The 23,290-nt window shown below is 35.6% G+C and overlaps 1 protein-coding gene and 1 long non-coding RNA gene across 10 annotated transcripts in view; one reads left to right on the forward strand and one right to left on the reverse strand.

The window, feature by feature from the left end:
- Positions 1-23,290, reverse strand: part of AP3B1 (adaptor related protein complex 3 subunit beta 1) — a 359,745-nt gene that overhangs the window by 15,824 nt on the left and 320,631 nt on the right. For 5 of the 9 annotated variants that reach the window (XM_001367618.4, XM_007486440.3, XM_056824793.1 and 2 more), the window contains 3 exons: positions 18,906-19,137; positions 12,307-12,391; positions 3,106-3,203 (listed from right to left, as the gene is read on the reverse strand). In XM_001367618.4, the coding sequence (XP_001367655.1) occupies positions 3,106-3,203; positions 12,307-12,391; positions 18,906-19,137 (415 nt within the window). Of the gene's footprint in view, positions 2,651-3,105; positions 3,204-12,306; positions 12,392-18,905; positions 19,138-23,290 lie in introns of all 9 variants that reach the window. The other 4 variants (XM_056824795.1, XM_056824794.1, XM_056824796.1 and 1 more) reach the window with 2 other exon arrangements.
- The window catches only part of LOC130458530 (uncharacterized), a 27,499-nt gene continuing 6,782 nt past the window's right edge, over positions 2,574-23,290 (forward strand). The window contains exons 1-2 of the long non-coding RNA XR_008917932.1: positions 2,574-2,707; positions 3,744-3,874. This is a non-coding gene — a long non-coding RNA (uncharacterized LOC130458530). The remainder of the gene's footprint in view (positions 2,708-3,743; positions 3,875-23,290) is intronic.

The following is a 23,290-nucleotide window of genomic DNA, read 5'->3' on the forward strand; positions in this document are numbered from 1 at the left end:
TTTTTTTAAAGCTTTACAGTGCCAATTTATTTTAAGTAGAGAAAGTGAACAGGGAATTGGTGACAGGACAAAATGCCTGAGATAGTTTCAAGGCATTAAAAAAATATATATATGTGTGGCATATAGATGTATGGATCTATAGGTAGACAGATATACACACCCACATGCATATACTAATAAAAAGATCTTTGAATCATCCATAGTATGTAGTATACCACGTCATAGTTAGAACATGAATGTAGTACCTGCCCAAGACTCCACCGTAAGTGAATGAATTATGCTCTGCTTGAATACTGGAAACATAGATAGTATGGTCAACTTCATAATGGATGAGAAAACCAAAAACCAAAATCACCTACCCATTGTATTATATTTCCATACAAACATTCCTAAAACAGGCATATTCAATCACCCATCCATAAAACTTCAAAACAATGATTTGAAAAAGATGATAAAATTTTTTGTTTTCTTACATATAGCACTGGGCAGTTCATGTGAAATATTTTCAATTAATCTTACATAAACCTTTCAATTCATTACAAAACTGATTTTTAGAGTCACATTAAAGGAATAGTCTCTTAAAGGCATAAAAATAGCGATACATTCCCTAGGTTTTAAAAATTTATATTTTTTCCTACTTGAATCAGAAGTAACACATTTTAAAGTTTTCAGTTACAAAATATTTTTTAAAAACTTTCCCAAACAGCTACTAAGTATATAAATTACTTTCATTTAAAGAAGAGAAGGTAAACTTGCATTTTACCTTAGAGAATGCTGCACTGATGAAATCTGAGTAAATGTATTTTTATTTTAGATTTTCACTTAAGAGTCAAATTTGGAATGCTTCTCTGAAATAAGCTAAGTTGTTCCTAGAATTGTGTAACAAACAAATACATGTGTAAAGTTGAGAATTGAGACTTCTAATACGAAGGCTGTTGTAAAACAGCTGAAATCTCTAACTAGAAAGGTGCTATAGAAAAGGCTCTTTAAATGTGTGGTAAATTTGCCAGCATCAAGTCCTGCATCAAAGAATGAATTCAGGAAGACAGAAAGAGCGATACAGAAATGCCAAGAGACCTTCATGGATTTACAAATACTTCATATAAACAAATTTTCAAATAGCTTTATTCAGAGTAGCCTTTCTGCTCTATTAAACATAGCAAACAGCTGCCAGATTTATTCAGACAAATAATCAACAACCATAGAAGTAAAATGGCAGAAGAAAAAGGAATTTTGGCAACAACTCCACAGAGAACCACAGCTATTCTCCAAGTGCACCTCTTCCATGCTCTCATGGTTTTGTATGGCCGGTCAGGAGAAAAATATAAAAAAACCCAAACCAAAACAAAACAACAAATCCTCAGTCACTGCAAAGCACAAAAAAGATTCGATCAAAATATCAAGTAGTAGGGAAAATAGAGGAGGGCCAAAAGAGTGTACAATAACCTGCTGCTTTATTTATACGTTAGCTACGATTTCCAAAAGAGGAATACGCTTCAAGATAACTGTGGCAAATCCTCATTCAGGCACTCATGTCACTCACCTTGGATGGCTGGGCAGGTGTAAAGCAGTGAGGCAGGCTTTAGCCAGCAAAGGGTAAGAACAGCAAATATAAGAATCAATTTGATTTGTCAATAAGAAAAAAAATCACACACAGCTAATTTTTTTCTATGGCAATGATCAACTTCTGAGAAAACAAATGTGGAGATGCATTGGATTGTTATATAGGGGAAAAGAAAAAGTAAACAAACCCTGGGAATGAATACAGACCCCCACGTGACTACACATTTTATGACTGGACATGGGATTACCCTCGTGTCCTTTTCTTTACAACAACCTTGAATCGTCCCCAGGACGCGCCAGAAGCAAAGAAACAAAAGGCAAATATCGACTTTACTTCACTGGGGAGTACAGAGAAGTGTTTCTTTCCTTCCTCTGATAAGAGGACCATAACTTTGTACGTTCTATTCTGGTTCGATTCTGCCCCAAACCACACACATTCTGAAAACCTGGCAGATGATACTTGGTAACATTGACACCACGAGATTTTAGGCTGTCAGTTTACTAGAGAGAAGACACTGAAACACGTAGAAAGGCTTAAAGCCACTTCTGTAGCATTTAAATATGTCCCAAACAGGTAGAATTTTATAATAATTTATTTTTTGGCGGGAGGAAGAAATCCAAATGTGTGATTCATTCATTTATGCAACTCCAAGTGAGGAGACTCCCTTGACCAGTCAGCAACTGTTGAACAACTCAGAGCCTTAGAAAGTGGTCTAGGAGAAAGCTGCCTGAGAAGTTGAGTCTTGCCCAGAGTCACACGTCGGGCGTCAGGACTCCTGACTCAGAGGTCTAATGATTTTGCCATGCTACATAATCAGTATGTTCTTAAGGCTACCCAAACTGTATTCCATTATTCATAAAAGGCAAAGTTCAGTCCAATTAGCAGCTGTGTTTGACTTTGAGATAAGCACTCCAGACATGAAGTATTCGAAAATATTTTATATCTAAGTGGCTATTTATAATTGTATTGGTGAAGATAAAATTCTAAAATATAGCATTTCTTTTATACAGTTATTCCAGAAGGCAATGAAGGAGTTTTCATATTGGAGCCAGAAATAAATTTTGAAGGGAAAAGAACCTTAAGGTCCTAGGAGAAAAAAAAAAGTACATTAGATGTACATGAGAAACGGTCTTGCAAGGAAAGGTAATATTGATATAAAACCCTATATTACTACACATTTAGGTTTCTAGGCACTGGTAGGTCCCAAAATTTTACCATTAACACTAATACAAAATGCATTAGTGTACCATCAAGTTGACAAACTATAACTCCCAGGGCTAAAAAGTTGATTTTGAACTCAACTTATTATGAGTTTTCTTTTTAAAAGTCATATTAATCAATTTTCAAATATCACTGGAATGTACATAGCCTATGCTTTTAAGGTTATTTGAAAGGAAAATCATTAGTTGATTAGGAAAGGCATACACGAAAGCCCATTAATGCCTATGTATAGCTGACCATTTATATTAGATGACCTGTCAGAAGAGCAAGCAAATGTTATTTGGGATATAAATTTCCAGCAGATTGAAGTAATTTCTCACCTTGCTCTCTCCTAAAATCTTTTTCTGACATGGCCACAGGTAAAAGAAGCTCTCCAACAGGTGGCTGTATATTAACATTGAAGCAATCGTCCTTTGTACTGAGGGAGGAAACAGAAGATAACTGTCAATATGATGAATAATTAATATACTTCCATAATACTTATAAGGCTTAAGTATATGTAGTTGTACTATAAGATGACTTTCTTCACGTAAGGTCTCTAAGATAAGAAACCTGGGAAATTTACTCTTGGAGAAACAGGAAAGTAGAAAATATTTTCATAAAGAAAGCATAATCAAGGCAACTTATACCAGATTGTCATTAGACCTATAAAGGATACTTTCTAAAATTCAAAAGAAAACAGGAGATAAATTTATGCAGATCACATAGAGGATCTAGTCAATTGGAGGCCCAATTTATAGAGCCCACTTAATAAACAAGTGATATATTTCTTTGTCTCATGTTTATAAGTCTGAAATACAGAAACTGGCATACTATCCTTGTGAGCTGGTAGGGACAATTTTTCTCTCACTAACGTCTTTGGCCCAGCTGTGTGCATTCACTAGAATGTCAGATTTTTGATAAATGAATAATACAATGTTAAGATTCATATTTTTACAAACATTCTCAATCTTTTCAGAAATGCCTCTGAGCAAAACTACAAATGGTTAAAAAAAAGAATACTTCAAAAGGAAGGTGGCATCACATTTAAAGATAATATCTTTGGCTCACTGGTGCTATGATTCCAGAGGGATATTTCTACCATGCCAAGTAAGTGGCAACATTTATGTATTCATTTATGTATGTAGGTATGTATGCATGTGGAGTGGGGTAGAGGGTTGGGAGTCCAGATCTTTATTTCGTTCTTGGGTGAGGAAATTCCCTCTACCAATAAAGATCAGCCCACGATACAATTTACAGGTTCAAGGAGTTGCCTGGGGGTTACTGGGACTAAATAGTTTGCCCAAGGGTACAACCAGTAGGAGTCAGAAGTAGAACTAGAACCCATGTCTCCCTGGCTCCAAAGCCAGGTTTCTGTTCCCTATGAAATACTGCCTACACAAAATGTTTCCTTTAAAACCTCGTGGTAGTAATAACAAACTTTTATTTGTACAGTTTTATACATTTACACAGTAGTTTATGTACTAACAAAACACTTTCTTCAAAATGTCTCTGTGGGGTAAGAAGTACAAACATTATTATCCCCAATTTAAAGATAAGGAATCAGAGGCTCAGAGAGGAGACATGATTTGCCTATGGACCCAGAGCTAATGTGTTAGGGTTTGGGTTCAAATCCAGATTATTTAACTCTGAAGTCATTATTTCTACTCTATCATTATCAACAGTAAGGGGAAAAAAAGCACCTGATAAATAATCTTGGGATCTGGATGAATTATAAAGCTTTTTTAAAAGTTAAAAACAAACAAACAAACAGGTTTGAAGTGGGATTGACAACCAAGAAGAGCCAACAAACTATATAAACATACACACAGTGTTTTAGTTTGTTACAGGGAATGTCCCATGTCTCTTAGATAAGCTTTATAGATTGATTCTAATTAGAATAATGAATAAAAACCAAAGTTGAATGATTTTATGCATGTCAGTACTTGATCCTTCAGTGTAGAACCCAATCCTTGTTTTTGTTTTTAAAATAAAAATCCTCATCATCCATTTTAGAATCAATACTATGTATTGGCTTTAAAGTAGAAAAGCAGCAGGGGCTGGACAATGCAGATTAGGTGACTGGTCTGGGATCACATCACTGATAAGTGTCTGAGGTCAAATTTGAACCCAGGACCTTCTATCTATAGGTCTGCCTCTCTATTCACTGAGCCACTGAGCTGCCCTTTCTTTTCATGTTTTAGTAATTGATTTTCACAAACTACTATAGTTGGGGAAAAAATCTTTTGGTGATCTTAGAATCCCAGAGGCCTGGAGGTGGAAGGGGCCACAGGGGCCATTTACTCCAATTCTGAATAGAGATTTCCCCAACATCATACCCACCAGGTGGTGGCTCACCCCTTTGCTTGAAGCCTAAAGCAAGGGGATCCTCAAGGCAATGTCACCAAGTCTCTGTACACTAGGACAATTCAATCCATTTGGGGATGATTTTGACTGTTAAACCCTCTGGCCCAGCCTACTGAACTTCTTGCTGTCCCCCTAGATACAACTCTGCCTCCTGCCCTCCCTCTTGTCTCCTTGGCCCTCTGCCATGCTGCTCACTCTGCCCATGGGAATTTCTGCTTCCCCTTAGTTCTGGGGTCACTTCCTGTACATCCCCTCATGCCCGGTGCATTTCCTTGGGAGGCTGCCTTTTCTCTCTGCCTCCTTTATGCTATCTCCCCTTTAGAAGGTGATTCCTCTGTTGCAAATCAGTGCAGTGCCTGGTACACCATCAATAATGCTTGCTAGGGGGCAGCTGTGTGGCTCAGTGGATTGAGAGCCAGAAGATCCTGGGTTCAAATCTGACCCCAAACACTTCCTAATTGTGTGACCCTGAGCAAGTCACTTAACCCCCACTGCCTAGCCCTTACCACTCTTCTGCTTTGGAACTAATACAAAGTATTGATTCTAAGACAGAAAGTATGGGTTAAAAAAATAATGCTTGCTGACTACTCATTGGTAAGGTTGTTTTCTTAATATCTAGTCTAAACATTCCTCTTTGCAAGTTCCTTTCATTGCTCCCTTTTGTGCCCTTTGTGTCTAAACAGAATGAGTCTGAAGCTCTCCAAATACTTGAAGTTATAGTCATATGCTGCAAGCTTCTCTTTTCCAGGATAAATATCCCCAGTTCCAACTGTGTTCTGCCTTCATTGTGCCATCAGATATCTTGTCTCACCCATGGCGAGCAGCTGCCTCTTCTCTGACCCTCCTATTTCCCCAAGCTACCCCGCAAAACTACCCACTCCCATTTGTTGCTATGAGTGAGCTTCAACCCTCCTGACACTATTAACTAACTGTGCCATGGACTTGTATTCATCCTCTATAACAACCTACCCTGCACTTCCACTATGAACACACACCCACGCTAACATTGTTAACTCATACAGAACTGAATAATTTACACTAGATAATAATTTTTTTAAACCCATACTTTCTGTCTTAGACTCAATACTGAATATCAGTTCTCAGGCAGAAGAGAGGTAAGGGCTAGGCAATGGGGGTGGAGTGACTTGCCCAGGGTCACACAGCCAAGAAGTGTTGAGGCCAAATTTGAATCCAAGACATCCTGTCTCCAGACTCTCTTTCCCCCATACAATAATCCTGCACACTATTTTTTCTCCTGCCACATTTAATGAGGGAGGACGATTTTAGCCTATTAACCTGCAAGTGTACATATTACTGGAAGAACTAAAGTACACCAATATTGACATTCTCCTTACAAATGATGTGAGAAAACAGAAGGAAGTTGTAGCTAAGTTGAAGAACGGCTCACAGGCCATTCACGGAGAAGTCAATAAATTATTTGGCAGAGTTGGTTTCTTCATGTGCCTAAAGGCGGTGAGAAACCTTATGATAGGGGATAGCTGGCCATCCTGCCTTGCAGTAGCAGCAAAAAGACTACAGTGACATTAACTGCAGCGGGTGCATCAATAATGGTTGGAAAAGGGAAGAAGAGAAATTCTGTAAATAATTTAGATTGTTCATACGAAGTCAACACACCACTTATAAACTCAGTGACTTCAGGTAAGAGTTACACATAAGGAAAGATGTTGAAAGAGTCACTGGAAAATGTAGCTCAAGATAAAGACATCAAAGGCTTGCGTCCGTGCTCCTGTATGGCTTACATGTAGGAGATAGCTCAGCAGTGAAGTGGGAGCCCTGGGCCTGGAGCCAGGAGATCCGAATTCAAACCCATCCTCAGACATTTACTAGCTGTGTGACCCTGGGCACAGGCCTCTGTTAAAAACAGCATCTACCTCCCAGGCTGGTGTGAGGATCAAATGAAATAATATACATGCAGTGCTTAGCACAGTGCCTGGCTTATCGTGAATACTACATAAATGTTGTTTGTTGTCATATTATTTCAAGGATACTTTCTCCAAGAAATTAGTACTGAATATGATGGGCACCAAATATTTTTTACAAGGAAATTAAAATCTTAACTGAACTGGGAAAAAAATCTCACAGACAACATTAACTACCCCAAAAAGCAATTGTGAAGACAACAATAACTGACCTATACCCCACTATAAAACCTTTATAAGAATGCTTTACACACTTACTGAAATTATTCTTGATCAAAATATGAGAAAGGGGTAGATTTCTGCTAAAGATTCTACAGAAGTCTGAATCTTCTTTAAAGCCATCCCCCTGCCCCCCAGGGGTTTGGCCATAAGAAATAAATGAGTCTCTCCTTCTTTGGCTTGGGGTTATGTCAAGTTGGATATTCTTTTAAATGTCATCATGATACTGGTTAGTTTTGATTAACTTTTTTGTTTGTGTTTTTTGTTTGTTCTTTATTTTTTATTACAAGGGATGGTGAACTAGATGTGAGAGAGGGGAAAGGCATATTTGGATCGGAAGGTGGTATAAAATAAACGAAATGAACAGAAAACATCTTTAAAAAGGGGCAAAAACATTGTCACTTTTCATTACCTACCCTGACAGATTCCTCTCTCATAACAAAGAAGTGCAGTTAGGCAAACTGACACATGGACCACATCTGTTACTGTATACTTTATTTCCCATATACCGTTCCTCACCCCAGTCTACCCTGCCAGAACTCCCTGGTAATAAAGAAAAATAATCAAACAGAACCTTCAACAACTGTGTCCATCTGAGTTTGCCACATTTGGCATTCATAGTACTCCAGTCATCTCCCCACCAAGAGGGAGGAAGGAGTTATCTCATAATCACTCCTCTCATCACCTCTCTGGGTGACTTTCCATAGGCTGGCCCCCCTGCCTTGCATGCACTTCCTTGTCTCATTAATTTCCTTTAAGCAGTGCCGTCTACATCCTGGTCTGGCCATTCCCCCTCTGAAATTACTTTTTAAGTTTTTTGGTACTTAGTTTGCATATACTTCTATATGCCTATGTTGTCTCCCTGGACTGAACTGCAAGCATCCTGAGTTCAAGGCCAGTCTTGTTTTTGTCTTCTATCCTTGCTGCTCAATGGAGCCCTGTCACAAAACAGGCAGTTAATAAATGTTTGTAGATAAGACTGTCACTAGAATCAATAATAGTTACTGCATTTAGTCTGAACTTGGGTGCCTGTGTGGCTCTGATGTACATTATTACAGTCATTGTGTATCTTTCTCTCAGTTACGCTTTCTTTACGCAGTATAAGTTCATACAAATCTTTTTCTGAATTCCTCATATTAGCTAAAAGTGTAATGATATTCCATTACATCAATATACTACAACTTGTTCATATACTACCCAGCATCCATATCCTCTTTTCATATATCTCTCTACCAACCCTAAATCCCCCCTTTAATTCTTACCTTCCACCTTAGAATTTCAATCACCCGGGCTCACACCTTCAGGATCATTTCCAACCTTTCTCTCTCTCCTTCATGCTCCTGAAGCCAACCTATAGCCACACCTTGCCAAAGGTACCTCTCCAGAGCCTCTCACATACATTCTTTTCTCTCCTCTGATGCTGCCACCATTCTTGGTGCAGACCCTCATCACTTTAAAGCTGGGCTGCTGTGATAAAAATTATTGGTCCTGGAAACCACGTCTTCATAGTTAGTGAATGAAGGGCACAGGGAATGAAAGGGACTACTGTGCCTGTTCTTCTTTTTTTTAAGCATTTGACTCAATAGGGCAAAGTAACTCTGCACATCTTAAAATTATTTAAGATTGCTTAATAAATGAAGCAGTTTAAAAAGAGATGTACACTTGTCAATGGTGCTTGCCTCTCCAATGGTGGATGTCCCAACAGAACACAAATGGAAGTAGGATTCCTTTTTGAAGGCAATGTCCTCCAATGTACTAATTTCATCTCTGGAATTCTTCAGAGGTTATCAAATGGCATATCCAACTACTCAAACGTTTGACCTAATAATCTACATTGGAAAAAGCAAGTGGATAAAAAAATAACCTATTGTCCAGATTAGGCCACTTGGATAGAGCCCACTGAATTAGTCTGTTATCTTTTGGTCAGAAACTGCAGATAGAAAATATCCTGAACCCAAAATTAAATAGGAGGAAGAAGCTGGATTGAATTTGGGCAACTGAACCATGCTTCCAAATTATCTTTTTAAACTAGAATACTAAACTAGAATCAGGGATCCTACGTGGCTATAATCATGCAATACATCAATCCTTAAAGAATCAAAATTGTGGTCAATGGAGAGATGTATGGTAGGCATAATTAGCCTGCTACATAATACTAATGATTTTTTTCTGGGAAGAAATGACAATGATACCAACCACGGGATATATGATCAGAAAAGGCTGTGAGTTGGTTACATAATGAGAATGAAAAACAACAGAGACACAATCTGAATGATGTACTGACACCCACAGAATGTTAAAAGATCTAGGGAAAAACCTCCAATACAATCAGGGTGGCACCCATAATGAGACCATATGTAATAATCACAAACAAAGGAGAATGTGTGGTTGGAGGAAATACCAACATTGATTGGTAAGATCAGAAATCTAGCAAAATACTAAGAAGACTCAGTATTAGACCATTAATATTCAACTCTAGCTGGAACATATATTCCTGCAAACATGTATTACAGGTGTGTACAAAGGAGTTGTTTCTTCTTCATACCTGCTAATCCCTCCAAAGAGACCAATATACAAATATCTCAAATGAAGATGAGGATGGTTTCTGTTTCTGAACTGCATTTGCCTTAAATTGTCTTTAATGATTCAAGTGATATTCATAAGGTATTGAATTGGGCGACCATTTTAAGTGGGAAAAGATCAGAGCAAAGTTAATTTCTCCCACTAAGTTTCCAAAAAGGTGTAATAATATGAAACCAATCCACAGCCTCAATAACGTGATAGCACCATTGCTCCATTTTCTTTCTGCTTTGATGAAAAGGAATTGCATTTAAAAGCTTGTCTTTATAGTTCACAGCCACTTCAGAACATAGAATCTATTACATTTGCCCTTCTCACTTCTATATAACTACACTGATGTACTTGGGAGAAAAAAAAGCAGCATCTATCACATATTCTTATATTTTCTTCCTTTTTTATTGAACCTCCAAGAACAGTACAGTACATTGCTAGGCAAAAAGGTGCTATTTACTATGCAAAACACACAGCTGGTGATTGGCATCTAAGACCAATTGATCTACACATTACCACTATCTCCCTACCCCCACAAACACTACTATAAAGCTATTGATTTAAACACTGTCGATCGGTTTCCATTTTCTGATTTTGGGCAGGCCAATTAAGAAAGTGAGTAATTGTGATTACACTGCTTCAGGATCAATTACATTTGATGCAAGACAAAGTGCTCTTTTTGGAACACATAAGGAAAATAATTATGATTCTGGGTGCTTTGATGCTGAACCAATTCCTAATAAAATTTCAAATAAATGCCATGCATATAAATCTCCATAGTTAAAATCCTAGAAAACAAAGTATATATGTAGATACTATTAAGATATCACATATTATATATATATTTTCAAGTTAATTCCTAAGATAGCCAAGGACTATTTTTTGCCTATAATAACTAGTTTTAGAAAAGCTAGATAGAAAAGAGAAAGTGTTTGAAAGCAGTTCAGTTACTACTGTTTTGTATGATAAGGCAAAGAGTACCCACACATTGATATGCAAAGGGTCTTTAAGTTAGAAACTATTTTACCCAAAGAATTACTTATAGTCTATACATTTTTTTTAAAAAAGCAAACCAGAAAAACAAACCATGACAAGCCTAACTATCTAAAAGGTCAAATACAAAAGCTTGATAAAAAAAGAGGCATTTGTGAGTTCTCTGTTTTAGACTAACTTGGCACATGATCTTTGTCATTGGGCTCACATTGCCCAAGTCATTACAATGAATGCACCAGTGGTGTGGGAGGCAAATCTATTTACAGTGACGTTACTCATAGTCTGGTGTTCAGTAATATTGATCTGTCTTGTTTGTCTAATAGGAAAATAATAAACAATTACTAGGCAATGTTGGAAAAAGTAATCAGTTTTTATATATCACTAATACAGCAGACCTCCCAAAACATAAAGGTGATGATCTGCATAAAATCAATGTGCTATGCTACATTGGTTGTATTCATCATTGCAGATTCTTGGCAATAAATGGTATAATATTAGGCCTGAATCACTGGTAAACTGAAAAGTTATATGTCAAAGAAAAGTTATGTATATAATCTATTGCCTGTTACAAAGCGACTATTTTGTAAACTTGATGATTTTTTATTAATAAAAATTCGTGTGCTAAGATGTCTGTAATTTAGACAAAATATACCACACATTTCTGCAGCAATAAAAGCACTATAATCTAGAACTTAACAGTTTTCAGTAAGATAAACAAAGCTTACAGCTGTTTAGAAAAATGTATCTATAAGAAAATCAGAGTTTAAAGATTAAACTTAGAATTTATAAAATATTTGTGTTGATTTATTAATATGGGGTTCTAGAAGAATAACAACAGCAAAAGAAAAATCTACCAAGTGGTTGAAATAGAAAAAGAAAGGCAAACACTTTCAGTAGAAATCATATATTCTTGAAAATATAATTGCAAATTAGTCTTTCATTTCCATTTTCATCTCAGTGGCAGTTATTTGTGAAAAATGCAAAGTAATACTTATCTGACAATTTGTGGTTTCTGAATGAATGAATGATGTACAAGTTTCTAAGTCCAAAAGATTTTCAGATAACTAAGCTTTGTTACTAATTCTTCAGTGTGAAGGACTTAAAGATATACAATTATATTATATGTAACATCCTTGAATTTTCCATGCCGTATCACAGGTCCTCCATATACCATTAAAAAAGATTTAGGCTAACATGAACATAAGACGATGATATTCTAATATTGAATTATGAAACTAATTTCAGTTATGAAACAAAATACTGAAAATGCCCATATTCCAAATCATTGGTATAACTATTCCACAGTAGTTTGAAATAGAACATAACCCTAATTTTTATTTCTTGGAAGAAGAGCCAAAAGTCAAGAGTTCTAGTAACAATTAGGAATTTTTCCTGATCAACCTAATATCAATAAAGAAATGGCAAATATAAAATAATAGCACTTGAACTTACCACAGCTGGAAACAGGCAGTCTGAGTGGAATCACAAAAGTCAATACCCATTGCAACAGTAATGGATCCCCCAGGCTCAAGAGATTCTAAGAAATAAGATCATTTTGGATGGTGAAAATGCAGTAAATGCCACAAATAATAAACCAAACTAAATACTCAAAATTCTTATAAAACACAAATTACTAATTACTACAGTCAAGTGAAGATCAATTCAAATTTGGTCATACAGCATAAAAATTCTCAATAAGGATTTTAAATCCAAATATTAAATATATTATAAGTCTTTCTACGCTAGAGAAAATGATTTCTCTTAAAAATTTAATTCTGCATGAATATTATGAAGAAAACATTTTATTCACTTCCTTCTAAAACTGACCACAACTCACGGAACTTTGTGGTTTTTATAATGTTGTCTTTATAGGTTATAGAGGCAAAGATACAATGAACCACCTTGCGGCTCTTTAACACAAACACACACACAGAGGGATTTATAAGTTTATATATATTTAAAAAACAAACTTAGGGACAAAAAACATAAAATTGGCAATGGGGAAAATCCCACAAATCAAAACAGGTTTTAAGACTTTTAAAATATGAATTGAAGGCATGCTAGACTAGTTCATCCTCTTGGAGGAATATCAAGTCATTATGCTCAGAAATTAACCAAAAGACCAAAGACTATTTGTATCATCTATTTGCATTTCTGAAAGGAAATCTTAGCAAAAGACGAGACCATCATAAAAAACAAATAACCCAGATAGACACATAGATTTTAGAATTCTTGAAGCTACAGTACTAAAAAATCTTTAATGTAACCTAGTTAAGAAGTGTTGCCACAAAGCACATAACTGTCACTAGTCTGATTCAAGTAGATTATTTTATTAAACTTATGATCTGAGCCCTGTTATCTTTTAGTTACATTTACCCTATACACCCAAAGGAAATGACAGAATCACAGTGTCTAACAATTGAAAGAGACTTTATAGGTCAAGGCCAAGTCATTCCTGAGAGAATCTCCTCTACAACATCCCAACAAGTGAGAGGAAACACATTAATTTCCAAGGGAGTCAGCTCATTCAACTGTGGGCCAGTTATCAGTCAGGACTATTTCCTAATTGTTAATTCATTTCTCTTAAATCAATCCCGAATCTTCCTCTCCGAGTCTTCTATTTGTCATTCCTCATCCTTTATGTGGCCAAGTGGAAGAAGTCTATTAACTCTTTCTCATGATGGCTATGATGCTGCTTCTAAGTTTTCTTTTCTATATGTTAAACATTTCTACTTCCTTCAACTGATCCTTATATGACATATTCTCTTACCATCCTTATCAGTTTCTTCTGAACAGTCTCTGATTTGGCCAAATTTCTCTTGAAATGTGGTAAACAGTATTACAAATGTAATTTGACTTGGGTAGAATTATGAATTCCTTCATCCTGCACAGAATTCTTCTTAATATAGCTTTAGCCTTTGGCAAGGGATGTCTCCAGGTACACATTAACACAGTGGAATGAAATCTCAATATAATTCAATATACTAACAGTTATCAAACCACATCTTCTCCATCCTATATTCATGAAGTTGATTTTTTAAAATCTAATGTAGAACGTTACATTTTTTACCCTATTAAATTGCATCTTATTTCTTTTTTCCAATTATTCTAGTTAGTTGAGGCTCTTTGAGACTGATTTATCAGTAATATGACTTTTTAAAAAGCCTACATGAAAACAGGAGTTATATGCAATTAAAAAATATTAGAGGATTCCCTATTAAAATCAGTTCAAAATAGTATTTTCCATGTTTACTTATTCTATGTAACAACTTTAAAAATAAGTGATAGCTATAGCAATAAATGTATATTACAGTCTATCTTTCATTATCATGGGAGTAACCAAAAAAAGTGATATTCTTTCCACATTGTTAAGATATTGTGGAATTGAAGTCATTGTTTTTAGGCCGCTTTGTCATCCAGAATTACTTTCTAGGATGTACAATGCCTTTGTTCAAAATCAAACATTGATTTTTCATGTCTAGATTGCTTTGAAATCCACTCACCCTGTTTAGGATTAACTGACTTGAGCCTGACCTTCAGCAGCTGCCTAGATATCTTGATATTATTTATTCTCTGTAATGTCCTGTTCAGTATAGTTATGTGGTAGGGACATCACTTCTATAATGGCAGACTAGTGGCAATCTTAACAAGGAACCTGTTTTTATTGTTTATTTAATGTTAATTGAGTTATATGTGATGTTGATAAAATTGCCCAAGAATATGAATACATTAGGTAAGTTGTCCAAGTCTCTTGGTCATAAAAAAGAAAAAAATTATTAGTCCAATGCTGCTGTTCCCATATCCTGTTTAGTTGTCTCCCAGGAGTTTGCTTCATTTCATGAATTGACAGAGCTGGCAAGGGTTCTTAGAGAACTTCTTGTCTAGCTCCTTATTTTATTGTTAAGGAAACAGTCCTAGAAAGGTTAAATGTTTGGTCCAAGGTTACAGACACACTTAGAACTAATTTCTCACCTCTAAGGCTAGTATTCTTTTCACTAGGTCATACTACCTTAATCCGCTTTTCTCGTTCTTTGTCTACTAGCCTTTCATTGAAATGTGTGCTGCCCAAGTAGTCACTGAAAATTTTTGGCCAGATCTACTTTGGAATCTAGGTTAACTATGATGTCAATCACTCTTATGGCACTACAGTGATGTTATTTTGATTCTTCATTTATTGTTCTATCCTTATTCATCTTTTATTCTCCTTTCTAGGTTTCTCTAGTTATGCCAAAGTCTAGGAGTGCTCCTCACTTTTCTGCTCCCAAAGTGATTATAGATTCATAAGGATGTGTATAATAAGGCTTTGCATATTAAATTTAACTGTTGATACATAGTGGTAAGGAAAACCAACATGCTTTAATAATAAAAAGAGGTTGTATTTATGAAGAGCTCAAAGGTTTACAAAGTACAATTATCTCATTTGATCTTCACAAGTACTTTGTTATCCCCATTTTATATATGAAGAAACCGAGACTAGGAGAAGTTAAGTTTTGCCCAAAGTCACATAACTAATAAGTGACTGAGGATGGATTTGAACTCAGGTCTTTTTTCAAAGGCAAAAACTATCATGTTAGCCACCCAGGTTTATAAACTTGATGACATTCTTCTATCCATTTTGTCTCATTACTTAGATCTAATCGGCTCACCAACCCTTGCCAATTCTCCCTCCAAAATATTTCTCACATCAGTGCCCTTCACTTGACTCATGGCTACTACCATCTTTCATTTTGAACTATTATTTGATCTTTCTGCTTCCATTCTATCTCTTCTTCAATCCATCCTCCATACAGATGCAATAATATTCTTAAACCACAGGTCTTTTGGTATCACTCCTCTACTAAAGAAATTCTAGTGTCTCCCTCCTACTTTCAGTTTAAAATGTAAACTCCTCTATTTGAGAGTTAGAGTCCCTTATGATCTAACTTTTATCTATTTTTTTTTTAGATTTATTTCATATTACTCCATAGAATTCATGCTATGTTCTTATCAAGATGATTTAGTTTTGTTCCTTGAACAATACATCTCCTCTCTGGTGCCTCTTCCTGTGCACAGGCTTGGCTCCTTCTTCCTCAAGGTGAGGTCTCTTTCCTCATCTCCACATCTTAGTCTTCTCTGCTTCCCTCAAAGGGCAGCTGAAGTTCCACTTTATACATGAGGATGCAGATCCTGATTTGACTACTTGTTAGTAATCTACCATCTGAAAATGCTTTATATAGACTTAGTATTTCCTAATCTGAGTAATCTCTTGTTCCAGGAGAATTTAAGTTCTTTGAGGGCAAGGATTATTTCTTTAATTTCTAAATTTTTCCTTTGTAACCCAGGTCCTTGTAGAAAACAGATTCTGTCATATAAATAGATGTATTTATTAAATGCTTTAGATACCTCATCTTGCATAGAAGTAATAGGCCTCATCTTTTCTATGCCATGTATTCTGCATCTAGGGCAGAACTTAATGTTATGGGCATTCAACAAATCATAACTGAGTCAATGATAAATTTTCCTCTTATTTAATTAATGGGGAAGTATTGCTAAGAAAGTGATATTCATTTGTATTTATTTCAAAGTTAAAGTAATAATACTAAGTTTGTTATATTTCTTCTTTTCTACATTGGCCATTAAAAGGTCAATTCACTGACTCATGCCAGCTCTAAGAAATGTTAATACTATTCTACTGTTTTAACCTTTGGATAACATTTCTACTGTTTGGAAAACTCATATTTCAGTTTTTAAAACTAAGCTCTAAGTTTTTAACTCAGTAGAAACAAAAGCTGTATTATAAAGCAATGAAAAGACTACTATTTTTGATATTCATGAATTTTCTAGCTATACTTAACTTTCTAATGGAAATCATATAAGACAGCTTTGGATAGGGCACTTGCATTTAATTTGCCTATTTCTTAGTTGCTAAATTACTAAAACTGCATTGAATATATTCTAAGAGCAATTTATGACAGTTTACATCTCCTTTATTCTTAATGATTTTGTAGGAACATCACTTCTCATTCAGTAAATATTAAGAAATATTACGTTACTGAGTACCTTTTATCAACGGTTTCCTAATTGTCAGATCTGAATGGCCTTTCTTCAGCCTTTACCTTCAGTATCTACCTTTCTGTAGAATTGGAGATTGCTGAGCACTTCTCTCTGTGTACACCCTCTTTTCCCTGGGTTTTCATGACTCTGCTGGTTCTCCTCCTGCATGACTACCCCTTCTCAGGCTCTTTTCTAGTATCATTGTCTGTTTTTCATTAAGACCAGTATTACCCAAGGCACTGTCCTTGCTCCGTATTTTTTTCCCCTTCCTCTCTACACTGTTGATGACCTCATTGGCTTCCATGGGTTCAACTACTACTTGTATGTAGGTAACAGCTAAAAATTCATTCCTAGTTTCTCTTCTGAGCTCTAACTATATCACCAAGTAACCAGTGGACATTACCAAGCTAGATGCATATGGCACAGACACCTCAGACTGAACACTTAGCTCATTATGTCCAAGGGCAGTCAGTACCGCCTTTCAAATCTCACAGGTTTGCAACCTGGGAGTTACTCTGGGATCTTAATTCTTCTTCAACCTCCATATCTGATCACTTGTCAAATCTTGTGGATTGTATATTCACAACATATCTTGTACCTACCTGTTCCTTTCTACCCATACATTCACTACCTTCGTTCAGGGTCTCATTATCACTCAGTAGGACTACTGAAATAACTTATTTAATTTTTTCCCTTTCTTTTCCCTCCTTCCCTCCCTTCCTTCTCTTACCTTCTGTATAAGAATCGATGCTAAGGCAGTTCTAAGGCAGATGAGCGGTAATTAAGTGACAGAGTCATACCGCTAGGGAGTGTCTGAAGCCAGGTTGGAGCCCAGGACCTTCCATCTCCAGGTCCGGCGCTCTATCTACCAAGCCACCTAGCTGCCCTGCAATAACTTTCTAATTGGTCTAATTGCCTTCAGTATTTCCTTTCACCCATGACCATCAATGAAGATGTCAAAGTGATGAATTTCCTAAACTATAAGCCTCAGTGTTACTCACAAATAACTCCTTGTCTCTAGGATCAAATAAAAAGGGATCTGTTTGACTTCTTAATTACTGACTTCCTTCAAAGACCAGGTTAAGCGCCACCTCCTATAGGAAACAAATACTGAACTCCACGCCCACCAAATAACCTTGGCTTTTTTATGTACATATTGTTTTGACCCAGTAAATTGCTAGCTCCTTGAGAGGAAAGGCCGTTTCAATTTTGTATTTTATTTCTCCAGTGCTTGGCACAGTGTCTGGCACATAATAGTTGCTCAATAAATGCCCATATGACTATCCTAGGAGGACAGCAAAGTATCAAATCAGGAATGTCTTGCTGTCTGTATTATACAACTCTCATGTACATTTGTAGCTTGTCTCTATTTTCTTCAACCCATGTCTTACCAATTAAGACCACATTATCTTGAAGATATAAAATGAACAAGAGTTAATTGGGTATCAGTGTTTAAGTCTATGTCACACTAAAAGACACCAAATTTCTTAATTTTACATCTTAAAAGTAAAATTTGAAATTCTTTTTGATATAGAAGCGCTATACTGTTCAAATGAAATGAAAAATATGGGCAAGATGTTAGCCAGAGGCCCATGATGGCAGCTTCTCTAACTCCTTTCTCCTTATATCTTCTTTTCACTTTACAGGATGAAGAAATGAGAGAGAATGAAGCTAAACTGTTTCTTACTCTGTCCAGCACATAGATTAAAATGGGGCATATATAAAAGGCAAACATAGGAAACTACAGTTTTTTGAGAGCTATTTGGGTCCATTTTCATCACTCCTTATATCTCATTTTCTATGGGTTAATGAAAACTGAGTGATTTCTGAGAAGCATGATTTAGTATTGAGTAGAGAAAATTTCATGTTTAGAAATGCAGACGAAAATTAAAATGAACACTAGTCGAATCTACCACTAGCCAACAGAGTAAGCACAGTATTCTCTACTTCCATTTTATCCTTTAAGTTGTTAAAACATCTATCACACTGTAAATTTTTAATTTTTAATTATTATTTACCTATAGGGCTAAACATATGCATCCTCATGCCTGAAGGCAGCTTCTGATCAGAGAGGTGGATATTCTCAATCTTCTGATCAGTGGTATTATTTAATGTCACTTGAACTGAGACCATTTTATCACAAAAAATGCAAGGCTGTCTTGGAAAGTGATAGCTGGCAGCCAATCCTTTGCCACTCATTCGATGAAGCAGCTCATGAGTCTTCATTGGCACAAATATTGGAGTACTGACCTGCCAAAGAAAGAGATTTTAAAATTACTGAATAATAGACTAACTAGTTTTTAAAGAAAACTGAGTAAAATGGCTTGTTTCTATGAACATATCATTGACAACATGTTAGTTGTCACAAAGATCAACACTGGTAGAAAATGATTTACCAATGATTACCATTACCAACACTGGTAGAAAATGATTTACCAAAGAATCAGTTGAGAAATATCAAAATTAAGAGCAAAGAAATAGAAATAGAATATCTTTAGAGTAGCTATTATTTGTATAGTGCTTTAAGGTTTACAAAGTGCTTGATATTTATTAACTCATTTGAGACTTAAAACAATAGGTAAAAATTTATCTACATCTATTATTCTGACAATAATTATGGGCAAATACTACTGACAAATGAGCCTTCAAAGTGTTTATTAAACTAGGCCTAATTTTCAGCCTGTGTACTATTTCCATAAGATCAAAGGCTAATGGAAGGAAAAAAAAATGTAAGCTGAAAATTAAATTTTATTAAGTGTTGCCTTTCTGATGAAGTTGATGAGCTTGTTTTCCTGGTATAATTTCCCATTATTTCTCATGTCTTCTCCCTCCCATGCCCCCAACAATAACAACAAAAAAATTAGGATGTACTGTCAGAAATGGCAATATTCATTTTCATCATTCTCTGTAATCCTTTAAATATGAGTGTGTGCACTATGAAACCATTTAAGTGCTAACTATCCAACAAAACTCTGCAACTACAAATAGCTTAATTGAAGATCAGGCCATCACTTTGGGGGTAATAAGAGACTGCTAAATTCTTTTTTCCTATGAAATTCACCCAAACTCAACTTGTCTCTTATTACCTATTATCATTATAAAAAATAAAATCCTTATTAAACCTCCAAGAACTTCCTCTATGCTGTTTTTAGAGTCTTTACTATTCATAATTATGTTATTACAAATGAACATCACTTCAAACCTAAAAACATCAAGTTATACCTAAGGAAAGCACTCAGCATAGAGATCTACACATAGTAGGAGCTTAATAAACATCTGCTGAATCCTGAAAGGAGAGTTCACATCCTTTGAAAATTTTAGAGATTACACTAAAATAATTTCATCTTTATTTTTACTAATAATACAATTTTACTTTATTCCTCTTGTCCAACCACTAAGAATAGGATAACTAGCATTACTCTGCTTAGGTATTTATAAAACACTTTAATTCTGCAAAATATCTAACAGTCAAATACTGTCTCAATTTTCATTTCCTATAATGTAAAGGATGGCATCAGGCTCATTCATCTTACCTGTGCCTTTCTGATAATGATTTTAATACAAGTTTTTATTTGTTTTCAAAGTACTTCCTTTGGTAAGATCAAGATATTTTTCCTTAAATTATAAAGAGTTCCTTTCAAAATACTTATACATCCTTTCATTCAAACTGTTTTTTCCCCTCCTTTTAAATTCTTATGCACTTTTAGTTTAATCATTAGGCAAAAAAGAATCTTCATGTAGGCTTATTGTAGGATGAGACTTTTCTGGATATTCAGAAGCTTAGAAGTACGGGAAATGACAGAAGGTGGAGAAGACAATTCAGTTTTGAATTTTAGGAGGGTATGATTGGCCTAAAGATAAGAGAGGCAAGAGATACAAAAGTATAGGACAGAAGAATGGTGGAGAAGAGATGGGAGGTTGAGAGTAAGACGGAAAGACATTTCAGAGTTCAAGATCATATAGGAAAAAAGAATTGGATTAATGGTAGGGTTGGTCTAAGATATGCCCATCCTTATAAATGACTTAAGGAGACTGGAACTAAGAGGCAATTATTTAAATTATAGATCTATGTAGTTGTAGAGAGATAATAATATTAGCAATAGAACTGAAAGACCAGCATTCTTGAAAGGACATCAATATGCAATATGAAGGTTTCATAGAATAAGAATAGAGGTCAGCTTGGGGTTATAAAGTAGATGTCAAACTGCTTGAAAAAAAAGTGTGACCTAGATATAAGAGTATCTAGGAAAAATGATTAGAGAAGCTCTTATAAGCTTAACTGGAATGAATCTTGAAGGTTTACAAGGTGCTGAGTGATGGGAGTAGGGGAGTGTCTTATAAAAGGGAATTCTTTATTACTGTTTTAATTTAATAGGGGACATAATGGTCTTTTGACCATAGAGATATGTAAGGATAAACCAGCCCCCAAGGACAGGAAGTAGAAACCAGAGAGACAGGACATGAAGTTAAAAAAGGGATATAAAAGGGACCAGAGTGAGTTGCTGGAGGTCAGTAGCTGGGAATTAGGAGCTGGGAGTTGAAGCGCAGTTAGGAGTTAGTTGGCTGCTGAGGGGAGATCTTGACACCCTTGATCGGAGTGGATCTTAGGAGAAAACTAGATTGAATTCGGTCTTGGACTGAGCTGGACTGGGTTGTAACTTTGTGGAGTGATTGTTATCGATCAGTTGGATTTTTCTCTATAAGCAGTTATAGGCAATCATAGATTGTTATAGGTAGTTATAGCTAGTTTTAGGAGTTAGGCAATCTATCTCATTCCTAGATTTTCTATATACTTCTTTTCCTATATTAAAATTTGTTGAAAGCAGTTGTCTTATTTTTGTTGAAATTCCTAATTTAACCCATACAATTTATTGGTGAGCCAGCCAGGAGTTTGACCAATCTTTTAAACCTTCTGACTATTTTCCTTTTTATTAAAACTATTCCTACTGGAGTCAGTCAGTTAAAACAGCACCATCTACTGACTTGAGTTAGTTAGATCCTGTATGTTAAAACAGCGCCATCTACTGGAAAAAAAGAAGTGCAAGAAATTTAATAAATAGATTAAAAAATAAAAATGATATATAGGCATATATATCTATATATCTATACATCTTTATATATATATGTATATATGTATACATGTATATATGTATGTGTCTGTCTGTCTGTCTGTCTGTCTGTCTGTCTATCTATCTATCTATCTATCTATCTATCTATCTATCTATCTATCTATCTATCTATCTATCTATCTATCTATCTATCTTTATATATATATATATATATACCCAGTTGGGTATGGTGCTAAAAACCATGGCACACACTCTAAGGGAACAGTTTCCTGCCAATCTGAAACAGCTCCTGTTATTGGAGAGCATTACCAAGGATACACAGATCACAGTATAAGAATATCTTTGTTTAGCATTGTTCCGGGGTGCGCCTATTCAAATAGGGTTCCTTGCATTTTATATATTTTTCCTAAAGAAAAAACAATAGGATGTTAGTTTGAGTGATCTCAAAATTCAGACAGAAAACCTTGAGAAAATATTTGGGTTATCTGAAGAGTCAGGAAGGAGATTCATCACCCTACAACCCCTTACCATCTAAGACTGACCAACTTTGCTCTTGACATGGCCACCTTCTTTCTTACTTTGCTCAGTTTTTTTCTAACCCAGACTCTCATCTTTTTTCCTCTGCCTATCCTCATCGCTTTACCTGTTCTGTTGTGACCCAAACTCTTCCCACCCTATCTATTTCCCAGCCTACATCCATTACCTACTCTATGGCAACTCAAATAAAAACCCAAGAGGCAGAAACCAAAATAAACAAATAAATAAACAAACAAATAAATGAATAATTCAGTTATAGGCTTATTCCCTTTAAAAGAAGTACCCATTTTAAGAGTGGAGAGATAGTTTCACTTAAGACACCATACATCCTTTACCCCTCAAGATATTGAGAGATTGAAGCAATATAAGCCCCCTTCTTTTGAAGATGAGACAATAGTAGTTATAAAAAACACGAGAGGATAGGTTGACGGGGAAAATTTTCTTCAAGTTTTGTTAACAGAGAGAAAAATAAAATCTTCTCTCTTGTCAATCATGCTCAGGGAAGGAGAGCGGTTCATTGGCCTCTGCAGGACCCAAAATGGAACCCCTAGAGAGGCATTATTAGTAGCAATGAGAACCTGCTCTGATAAGCTTGATACATTGAAAAATTTTGAAAACCTCAAAATAAAAACCTAATGAAAATCTGTCCCAATTTATGGATAGACTTATTGAAGATACGACCTGAATCTGTAGAGAGAAAGGGATATCAGACAGATAAGAAGACAGTTTGCAAAAAACAAAAAATCTGTTGTAAAGTTGTAAAAAATTATTTTAAGACCAATTGTCCAAACTGGGCT

Source organism: Monodelphis domestica, chromosome 3, assembly GCF_027887165.1.
Source record: "Monodelphis domestica isolate mMonDom1 chromosome 3, mMonDom1.pri, whole genome shotgun sequence".
Taxonomy (NCBI): domain Eukaryota; kingdom Metazoa; phylum Chordata; class Mammalia; order Didelphimorphia; family Didelphidae; genus Monodelphis; species Monodelphis domestica.